Source organism: Falco peregrinus, chromosome 7 (genome assembly GCF_023634155.1).
Source record: "Falco peregrinus isolate bFalPer1 chromosome 7, bFalPer1.pri, whole genome shotgun sequence".
NCBI lineage: Eukaryota > Metazoa > Chordata > Aves > Falconiformes > Falconidae > Falco > Falco peregrinus.
Genome location: NC_073727.1, coordinates 23,865,802 through 23,877,611, shown reverse-complemented (window position 1 = coordinate 23,877,611; position 11,810 = coordinate 23,865,802). Strand labels below are relative to the sequence as shown.

At 41.7% G+C, this 11,810-nt stretch overlaps 1 protein-coding gene across 4 annotated transcripts in view; it reads right to left on the bottom strand.

Annotated features, from left to right (window-relative positions):
* Positions 1-2,449: 2,449 nt before the first annotated feature.
* LIN28B (lin-28 homolog B) overlaps positions 2,450-11,810 on the bottom strand; it is a 104,623-nt gene continuing 95,262 nt past the window's right edge. For all 4 annotated transcript variants that reach the window (XM_055811010.1, XM_055811011.1, XM_005244044.3 and 1 more), the window contains one exon: positions 2,450-7,580. In XM_055811010.1, the coding sequence (XP_055666985.1) occupies positions 7,211-7,580 (370 nt within the window). In that variant the 3' untranslated portion in view covers positions 2,450-7,210. The remainder of the gene's footprint in view (positions 7,581-11,810) is intronic.

Genomic DNA, 11,810 nt, shown 5'->3' with positions numbered 1-11,810 from the left:
TCATTACTCTCTCTGCCTAGTCCACCTCCTGGCTGGTAACGTGGGAGTAATGATGGCAGTTCATCTGCACTGGTTTAGGAACTGTTTGGCTGATCCAACCCTGAATATCTAGGCTGTGCTGTACTGCAAGTAGCGCCCAGGGCCAAATATTGAATGGCCAGGAAACAAAGATCGACCAGCTGCATGTTAACTGAGCATCAGCAGCCTGAAAAACGTGCCTGGGGCCCGATGGTAACTCCTCTGCAATCATGCAGTGGACAGCACTTGCAAAAAAAATAGATGGGTGCAGAATCACCCGCTCTTGAGAGGACTGGTTGTCCCGGAGGTCAACAGCATTGCAGGCACCAGATGCCGCTGGGCACAGCAGAGTGCTTTGCTGAAAAAGGTCTTTAAATTAATTAATCAGGCCATCACCTAAATGATACTAATAAACAGGAAGAGGACATCCACAGAACGAACTCCGTCCTCTCCACCACAGTTTCTTCCTGTGCAGTTAGCACAGGAAAGGAGGTTAAGTATGAACTTTCAAGTTCATGAAATCATTTGCATCTGGGATATTTTTATTCACAGGGAAAAGATGACTGGTGTGGAGGGAAGGAGACAGGTATGGAGCCTTTTATGAATTAAGAATAATTTTGCAATTACAGGCTTGTGTAAACAGCTCCTGGTCCCAACAGACTACAGGAAAAATACGATTCTTTCAAAAAAGGCTAAATTTGTTTTGGCAATTAGGGTTACAGAAAGGCTGTAAATAGCTTGGAAGAATGCGTCCCAAGCACTACAGAACAGGGGAGCAAATGAACATGCTGCTTTTATTATAATTTCAAAGGGCTGCTGTGATTTTGATGTTACTCTGTTGACTAATTCGGAAGCTTCAACCCAGTAATTTCTTCTCCTTGGCATGAACGTCACATGGCAGTTACCTCACGCCTGCGAGGTTAGGCAGGGGGGACTCGGCTTGCTGCAGTGGATTTAGCTGCTCCTGCTCCTTGTGATCGGCCCACCCGGTGCGCAGCTTCCTGCCTTTAACACGGAGGTAATTCATAACTGCCTGGGGGAGCTGCTGAAAGGATAAGGACCACTGACTTCCAGAAGCGATGGAAGGGAGGCATGCATGTCTCAGACTAGTTGGGAAGAATTAGGTGTTGCTGCTCTTCCAGGCACTTTCAACCACTATTAAGCACTGCTGGAGGGGAGGTTTCTCCATTTTACTTGTTTCAAGTGGTTCTTAGGTCTATGCATGTCCAGAGCTGCTCACAGCTCCCTGAGGCGGCTTGTGCCTGCCTGTGTCATCTTGTGGGGTGGTGCAGAATGCAGATGGTGGCATGCCCAAGGTGTCCCCTGCCATTCTCCAAAACACCGGGGTCAAGCCGACCAGGAACATGTGTAACAACCTGGTACGAACTGTGTTCTTCAAAGAATATACTCGTAAGAGGTTTTAAAAGAAAGCCTTGCTCCTTGCCGCTGACCCAAGTGGGACATGTGGGAGATCTTAGCCGAGGGGATTTGGTCACCTCCTCCCCTCTCCAGGAAAGTGATGACACCATTTGGCGGTGCGTTGCGAGTGGGGTGGGGACAGGACTGGATGTGATGGGATGTGTCTGGGACACATGTTCATAGCTCACTTTTTTTTTTTTTTTTTAAGGCCATGAATTGGGGCAGGGGGAAGTAAATTAAGTTTTCTGTGACTAGAAGAGTAGATGATAAGAGGAGCAGATGATGGAGTAAGTAGATGGTAATCCTTCACACAGCTGTTTGTACAAATAGAAAAAAACTTTTCTGCCTTGTATTCAGTAGATATTGTCAAATATTGCTATTAATCACCTATATGTAGAGCCCTGTATTGAAACAGAGGCACTGGAGCTAGCATATACAGCCCTCAAATATTTTAATACAGAATGATGAGCTAATGCTACCCAATTCACTAATACACTTAATGTAATTTAGGAATGGAATTTCCAGGTAATGGTAGCTGACAGCACTTTCATTTCTAAAAAAACCCCAACTCTTCAAACGATTTTAAATAAGCCTGTAATTGATACATACAAGATTACAGATTATGGAAGAAGTAATAAAGATGGGATGAGACTTCAATACTCAAAGCTTTTTATCCCAGAGAATAACCCAAATGCTCGGTAACTTTAATAACCAGTGTATTCTCAGAGAGAGCAAGTACCAAAAGCTATAATCTTGTAGTTTAATTTCGATAGCCGAGTAGGGCCTGGGTTGCAATTTCTGCATCATTGCTAGTACGATCCAAGTATGCATTAATAATTTATTTCTCCCTCCCCCCAACAACAGTTTATATACCTAAAATTATCTTTTCTGAATAAAATATCCTAAACCTAAGTGAATATATGTACATATATTCATACATACAGAGAAGTCTGCCCAGTGACTGCATAGTGCTTTTTTATCATGCAATAAAGAAAATCTCAAAGGCTCGCTGTAAATGCCAACGTTATATGTTTTATTTTTAATCAAGTAATTCTTTTAAACCTCACAATATCCATGACTGACAGGAAAAAAAGACATTAGGCATGAAATGAGAATATAAAATACATGATATGTAGAAAGGCAATCAGTGCTTTAGTCCCTCAAGACAGTAAACAGGTGAAATGACCTTCAAAACTTCAATTCACTGTCTTTTTCTTAAAACATAAAATTCAAGTGATTTTTCTTTTATTTCACCTTGTAAACAACATACAAGTCAAAATGGACAATGAGGTAATCTAGACTACAGAAGATAATTTAAAAACACTAGATAAGACACAGTATTAAAGACATATAGAAATCAGTGTTCACTTTGGTCTCTAGTATGGTTATTGTTATTATTACCACAAGCAACGCACACTAGTCTAAGCCAGTCTGGTCAGCCAGTTGTTGCTTAACTTAGTAGTAATCCAAGAGGTAGTCAAAACCATTATCCTTTGTAAAGATGGTTGCTCTTACACTTGATTCAATGACAATGGTAGCAAATACCTTGGTAGTTTTCAACATTCTCACAAAAACACTGCCAAAGCTGCTAATATACAGCTCCGGTTCGTATAAAGAAAGAAACGTGTTCATAGATCAACCTCTTGTTATCAGTCAACAGTTGTAACAGGGGTAACACAACCAACGGATCTTAAAGAAGAGGCTGTTGATATACTAAGCAAAGTAAGGTTGATGCATTTAACAAGGCTCTGCTTGTTTCTAAAACAATACTCAAATCTCGTTAAGACTTCTAGAAAATTAAAATCAGTGCATCTGCACATGTACATATCTTCCCAATTATTTTTATATCTAGCACAGGGGAATACATATATATTTTTTTATGATAAACATTTCTTACAGATAAATTAATTAAATTAAATTTAAGACTCGATGAGATTTCCCATGTTCTTTTATAATTCTTCTTACAAAGAATGTTACAAGATCTATAAACACTTTTTATGGGGCTCTATTCACACAACTAAGTATGACGAAGCAGGAACTCCAGGATAGCACTGGCGTAAAGTAAAACTGGGCTGAAGAAGGTGGCCTGCAAAGGGGAAAGGCAGGATCCGAATGTGGTGTTTAGCACTCCCTGAAAGGTGGCTACAAGCAAAATATTGCAAACGGTATTACAACACCAAATTTACCATCAACTGCAGCCAAAAGTTATTTGGCTCTTCCTCCAAAGAGGAGGAAGACAAGTCTTCCTCATAGCCTAGTTTTTGTAGCATGTACATAAATATCATGACCTCTCCTTGGGGGAGAGTGAAAAATACCTCACCATATCCCTTATGATTAAATGAAATTGAGTATCTGGGGGTGGGGGAATGGGAGAGAGAGATTCTTGCTCTAGGTTCGACATTACCTCTGCTATTGTTAGGAGACAAATACATCTCTCTCAGCAGATAACTGAACTACCTGTACTCAAACAAGTTTTATTGTGAAGCATTCTGGCAAGGACAGGCTATTAATAGGGGAAATCTAGGCTGAGCCAATGCTGCAGAATATTAATTTTGCCCTTAGGCATGAAGGAAGAGACCCAAACTCAGTCTGTGCCTCCTCCTTTAAAGGGTTCTTTTGCTTATCTGGAGCAGCCTGTTGAAGGAGTAGAACTAATTTATTTCTACTGCAGCCCAGTGCAAAGTAGTTACCTGCCGCAGCTTGCACTGCTATGTATTTAGCTTTGGCATGTACGTTTTTGTCTCTTCTGGAGATGTATTTATTTTTGTGAACAGTGCCCGTAATCCTTCAGACAGAAAAAGAAAAACTTTCAAAGAAATGTTTGGAAAAGTCTTCTAATTTCAAATGGATGCTTCATCTTAAACAAGTATTTGCCATAATGTATGCAGTGGTGAACTATCAGTTACATATCTAGTACAGATAAAAAGTATGTACCATAGATCAACAGCCACCTTTAAGGCTAGAGCAGCACAAAGGTGTGTTTATGCAGTAAATATGAGGTAGCCTTTTGCTGTAAACAGAATAATAATTTTATTGTCACCTATGTAAACAAAGTGGGCTTGATGCTTTTGTGTTTTTATTCTTCCCCTCCACCCCCCGTCCCCCATCCCTCCCCTCCTAGAAAAGCTAAGCACCAGTAACTCCGACTGCAAGGCAGTGGGAGCTGTGGTTGCCCAGCATCTCTGAAAACTCAGACCCTGTGAATGTAAAGACACAAATGCTCACATAAGCAACCAGTATAGAATACCACTTTATCATTTCACAGGAACTTATAATACAAAATGCTGCGATCTGATTATCAGAAATTTAGGTCTATGTCAACTCAGAGGTAGTTACTAATATCAGTACATAATACTTATATAGAGATAAAAAGGTCTAAGACTATTTGGTTTGTTCTGAGTAAGCAGGTCTGTAGACTATTCTGTAAAGAAAAAACAACATTACATGGTATATTCCCTGAGCAAAGTTCTTTGTCCTGAGTATGTTATGTAATAGTGATAACATTCTAATATATAAAAATAAAACCTTAAGCTTTCAACAATAAGATAGGGTTTGGTATGTGCTCTTAGCAGTTCAGTCTGATTTTGGTGCGCACAGTGATTTCAAACAGCACCAATAAAAATCTGCATGTTGAAAATATTTCCTGATCTCAGCTCTGAACTTCTTACATATAAACAGGGAATGACCAGTTTTCAAATCCACAATGGCCTATTTCTATAAGGAACTTTGGTTTAAATTTTCAAAGTGACCTAAGTTTTGCATCTTTGCTGTTTAACCTGGTTTTTACACCGGCTAGAAGGTTAAGCAATGCCACTTTGATTTGTCTACATAATTTAAATAAGTTTATTATCCTTACGTAAGGCAAGGAAGTTCTTCTCTATAGATATATCACATTCAATATCGTCAAAGGTAAGCTTTGCATTAGCATACTGAGAACTTCAGTATAAACCATCGAGAATCTCGCAAACACTGGCAAGGAATTCACACAAAATAATTTTCTTGAAATTGTGCCCTTCACAGAGGCGTTTGATTAGTAACTGTTTACTGAAGCAGCAGCAGCAACAGTAAAAGTCTCATCTGGCAGGACAAGTGGGAAGGGGAAGGCCACGTAATGAGCCAGCTGCATACCTGTTGTAACTACCAGCTGCAAAAGAGTTACCACGGGTAGGACTTTGGCTCGCTGTAGCCTTTCATGCAGGCTGTTTCTTTAGTTTGATTATCCGAGCTTAAACCTACCCGACACTTTCAGGCTTTAATAGCCTGTGTTTATTGCCAATGTTAAGGATTATACAGGTTTCTCTAATTAACTTACATCCACAATGGGATTTGTCAAAGTACGTTATCTTACGTATGACTTGGTGATTCAGAAGTTACAAATGGAAAGCGACTTGAAGTTTTGATAGGCTCCAACTCCATTAACCCCGAGCAAGGGCTGCAGCCCAGGGAGTCTCACTCTGAGGCCACCAATCTTTCTGCTCTTTAATGCAGAAGTGTGTGGTCCCAGCGCATTCTGGACCAAGGCTGGTCAGCAACAGTCTCCAGTTCACAAGGAGCAGATGATGCCCAGGGCTTCTGGCAGATTTGCAGGTACCCTCACTTGGGTTTGCCTGCAGCAGACACCTGTCCTTCTTGACTGTACACATGCTGTATCATCAGCAAGGGAGGCTGGCTGAGCACCCCAAGTACCCATCTACCTTTATTCTTAAGAAATTATTTATCCCAGGATCTCATTAGCTTTGCATTTAATTTTCTTTAAAACCACAACAGACAACAACAGCAAAAATCCCTAGGGAGTTCTCTCCATGGTATTTCAACTGAAAACAAGGGGGAAGTCCCTTCAAATTGAGCGGCACTACTTGGGACTGAGAGAAGTTGCTGCTGCTGCTGCTACTACTGCCACCATGGTCCCCTAAATGTTCCCAGAATACAAAGGGTTAAACAGGATGGTATCCTGATACACTCAAAAAGGTCTGTTTGGTAACAACTTATACATTCTCCCCTACACAACAGTCATCTAAATTACAGTTACAACCATATTAATTTAACAAAATGTTTTGAGAAACCAACACAGAAACTACACATTCATTGTCTTTTCTGGAGCTTTAACACTCCTCACCAACAAAGGATGGTGGCAATGAGAGCCATGTTGAGTCATGACACTGCCCTGCACGGGCACGGGGAGGGGAAGGGTTTTGATGCTTTGCAGAGATGAGAATGAAAGAAATTCAAATTGATGGTATTGGGGATGTCTTAGTAAATTTAGTACCATATGGCAGCTTTAAAATATGACAGTATCCTTTGGTTCACAAGAGAAGTAACAGTCTTGATCTCAGTTCTGTGTGTGGTTTATCAGGTTTGGTTTGTTTCTGAGTGAGATTTCTTGGATTTTCTTGTTTGTTTTTTGAACACGTTTAGAAACAGGTTCTAGGAACGAGTCAGGAATGTTTGTGGATACTGTGCCTATTGCTTCACAGTAATGTCTTGTGGGAGCTGGAGAGTGGTCTGATGGAAAAAATATTTTTTTTATAGATATGTACACATACACACACGCACGTGCACACTCATACACACACATACAGAAGTTAAAACGTAATGCACCCTGCTCAAATGTATTTTGCTTGGAGTGATTTGTCTATTAAAGAAAAAAATTCACAGTTCCTCAACAGTAGTTAAAATTCCAGGTCAGCTACTGATAATGAAATTATTTCCCCTGTACTTGCATGAGGTAGACATCCCAAGAGGATAAAGAAAATGGAAAGTTATGACAAATGCTTTAAGTTTTTTTCCTTTTCTGAACAGAAGGCCCCTTTCTGCTTGGTTCTTCGGGTGACGCAGACAACTTACTCGATGAAGCTTCCTGCGGCGACCTGCCTGAGCGGTCCGAGATCTCTGACCGGCCCTCCTGAGAGTACGATGGAGATGGGTAGCCGTGCATTCCTCCCCCTTCTCTCTGGAAGGCAGAAGTGGAAGGCTGCGGTTCAGCTTCATGTCTTCCCTGAGAACTAGTGGGCTGCTGCGAGACAGTTTTATGGGGGCAGTTAGCCACCATGTGCATGATGCTCTGACAGTAATGGCACTTCTTTGGCTGCGGAGGTAGACTACATTCTTTAGCATGGTGGTCAAGGCCGCCACAGTTGTAGCATCTAAAAACAAAGAGAGACTGCGAGTTATAAAACACAAACGGTTATAAAACAGTCAGACGGTAAGACTTGCTACATCAGGTAAAGCTCAGCGTCCGTGTGCACGGGGTCTGGGGGTGAAACAAGTCAGTGCTTCCGCACCGACATCCCCCTGCCGCGGGCCGAGGGACAGTTCGGGTTTGCTTTTGAAGCCACTCGGAAGATGCTGCTTTGTCGCACCGGTGCCAAAAAACGCCCCGTACTTGGGACCGGGCACCTCCTCCCGGCGTCCCTGCCCGGCTCCCCTCACAGGGCCGCCGGCGGGCGCGGCCAGGCCTCCGGCGCAGAGCCCGTGCGGGCGGCCCCGCTAGGGGGCACCATGGTGCCGGGCATCCGCCGCCGCCCGGTACCGCCGCACCGCGCGGGGCCAGCACTCGTGTCTCTGCGCCTGACGGGGCGACCGCGGGGCGAGGAGAGGGGGCGCGGCGGGCAGCGGCGCCGGCCCCTCGCCCTGAGGCGGCTTCGCTCCGCCTGCACCCGTCGCCGGGCCGGGGCGGGGGGAATAGAGAAACGTGCCGAGAGCAGACACCCGGCCTCGGACAGAGCCGTGTCCGAACGGCCGCGCGGCTGCCCGCCCGGGGGACCCTGCGGGGGAGGGGGCGCAGGGGGCACGGGTCTGCGCCCAGCTTCCGCGGTGCTTGTGGTGCAGAGGGTTTGTAATGGCATTCACGGTTTCGATTCAAAATAAACAAAGCCCCGGCAGGCGCCATAAAGCGGGGTTCGTTTGTTTTCTCTTGGAATCGCCGCGCCGCGAGCCGGGGTGCCATCTCCCCTGGGCCACGCTGGCACAGAGTGCCGCCTCCCCCGCGCCACGTCTGCTCCCCAGTCCTCAAAAACGGCTAAAATCCACAAATACCCTTCCATTAAGCTTGTTAGCCAGGGCAGTCCCGAAGAAATGTCCAGCAAATCCTTACTGAATCCTCTCACCTGGTAACACGTGCCGGGAATGCCAGTCCTTGCATTACGTTATTCTAACATGATACGAAGAAATAATTCTCCACCTTTGGCATGGTGATCCTATGCCCATCGTGTTCACCACTGACCTTTCTATTTTGGCTATTTTTCAACGGGTTCTGTTTGTTTCTTTTATAAAAACTTGCACTGAATGCATAGACATTTAATTTATTATAATCTAATGCTCCACTGGAAAGAACTAAACTAATAATTTGTTTTCTTTCCCTTAACCATCAACTAATTCAAAAAACAATTGCACAAATACTTAGGCTTGGTGGAGTCAACTCAAGGATTAAAAAAGACTAACTATAACTAACTAGATGTACAAAACAGTGCAACATGTTCTGGTTTGAGCCCACATCAAAATATTTTAATTTTTCACATTCGTGGAAAGTAACAAGGCACTGTTCCAACTAGTATTTAGTGGTCATTATAAGTCTATACAAAACCAGTAAGTTTAGTTCATGCAAAACTGTATGTATAGCTGGAGTCTCACCTACAGAATTTACCTTCCAAAGAAATATTGTTGATCAAACTCGCATGGTTTTTAAAAAGACTGCAAAATGGCCGTTAACATTTGCAAATCCATTCCAAGAAACAATCCCTCAGCACCTCCTCCTTCATATCTCTTCTTCACTATTAGCAAGATATTAACCATATCTTTATTGTAAGAGACAACTGAAAGAAAAGCTTAAGTTGCTGATGGCATGCTGTCATGCCCTACGAGACTGACCTATAATTTAGAGAAGTGATGAACAGAACTTCATTATCCTTTCAGAAAACATTGTAATTAAATTGTCGCATCTTCCCTAAAGATTAACAAGAAACAAAACCCCAAACCCATTATACTGAACTCTGCACTTCTATGACAACTGCAATAACATATTTTAGGTGAACTGGTTCTATTTTTATGTCACCACTGCACTGAAGTTTTATGCGATTTTTCAATGGAATCTGAAGACTATGCTTACCCTAGTCTGTCTGCATATACTACGGAATAACCCATAAGAGGCACAGAATATAATGCTTCCCTTGAATCAAGAAGAAAACAACACATACAAGCCCCACTGTCATTTAGTACTGATTTCCCTAGCTTAGGTAGGGAAAGGACATACTAAATATGTTGTAAAATAGAAATATCCTGATATAAGACCAAAACACCAAGCTTTTTTTCCGTCATCATAAAAAAAATATTTGCAAGTTATTAAACGACATCCATCTGACTATTTTTTTCCAAATTACTGCAGATATTTTCAAAATAATGACCCCCACTTAACAGCAGCATCCAGTTTTCTTAACTGAAATTCAGCTGTGTTTCCCTGACAAGTTTTCTAAACACCTTCTGGATAAAACAGTAAGTAAAATATGCAGTTAGGGGAAAAAAAAAAAAAAGATCAGCAAGAACAAAAATGCTTCAGTGTTTTACTTTCTACCCCTCCAATAAATACATCCAAGAATTCACAAATGTGGTATTTAGGTTGTATTAAAGTATGATGTTGATTATTATCCTCTCATCGGTTTCTAGCAGTGTACTTGTTCCTGGGCTAAGTATAGTATAATAGAATATAACATGGGAGTGTGCAGACATTCTGGAAATCGTGCATTTTATCGTAATATAGAGTGCAGAATTTTATAGCTGTGAATGCATTTGCACTTGCTTCTTTCCCTTAATATCACATGTATTTAGAATGGTTAGAAAAGAAAAAGTTTGAAAATAGGTTTAAGGGCCTCGGTAGCAGGGTAGGCGGTAGCCATGGACAAATCAATTTAATCAGTCACTATGGTATGCACTGTGTTAGCCAATTCAGTGAAACATTTAACTTCACCAATTGACCAAGAACCTGCTGCCAGGGCCCCTGCTTCCAGTCGAGAGGTGTCCCTCACCTTTTGCATATATATTTATCAATACATCCTATTTGCAAAATATTGTAATTCCCTGCACTTACTCAAATCACTGCTAAAATGTCACCACGAAAGAAAACTCCATCAATGCATTTCTGATTAAACTATGATTTGGCTTTTCAGGAATGCTTTCTGTTACCAACTCAAGCATCTGGCTAAAGTGTCGCATTAGAATACATATGTGCCAGGCAGGGTGTGCCTGGACTTAAACAGGAGGGTGGTATTTATTCAGTTCTTTTAACTATTTATTCATTCCTTGTCAATCACTCTTAGCAGGAGAACAGATCACACCCCGCTCTGAAATGCCTTCCCTCTCAAGGGATTTACACCAAAAAGGAAATGGACAGCCACCTCAGAGCTCACAAATGATACCACATGGCATCATCCACATGCATTAAGATATGGTATTAACCCTTTTGTCCAAAACGCTTCAACTCTTTTCTCCTCTCTTCTGTACATACTTATGTTACAACATAACGATATGATATGCACACACAAACTTCTACATCCACATCCCTATGTACATATATAGAACAAGATGCAAGCCAGCTCATGCTAAGAAACTTAGCAAATTCTCATTCAAGTATGTTCTCAGGAACTCTAGATTAGTACAACCATAACAAGTATTTCTTCACTTCAGAAACACCATGGAAATAACTTATGTTAGCTTAAACAGAACATAAAAGTTTGAATATAAATTACATCATGAGATGAATAAACCACAAAAAGCCCTTAAAGTGCAATTATAGTATAAGTAACCCTTACAAAAAAGCACCAGCAAGAAGGATTTGTTAAAACAGGACTGTCTTTCTTACAGTAGGCTCCCATGATTCACTAGGTAGCTTTAGGCTCAAAAAATAATGCAACACAGTAAATAAAGAGGTGGCAATTATCCTAACAGGGAATCCTTTCTTCACTACAGCACTGACAGGATGGTGAATCACTGTGATTTTCTGATATAAAAAGGATGAACATTGTAATAAAGGAACAACCTTGAGGAACTTGTCTAGCATTGTATTTCAATATTCTCAAGAATTGTGATTACACCGAACTATACATATTAAAGGAAACACACGAACAAGGAGAAAGTGTATAGGTTCCAACACAAACTATATTGTATGAGTTGTAATAAGCTGATGACTGAAATTCATAAGTGCTCAATTTCACAACCAAATGCGAATGCAAAATAAAATGCTCTCTAGTTTTCAGCTTTTTTCCTTGTCCCAGCAGTCAACTCCTACTTAGGAAGCATGCCCTAGCCCTATCCCTTTTAAAACAACAATGCCCCAGCTCAGCAGAGAGAAGCTGTAAGGAGGGCAAGCACAACTGCTTGCTTCT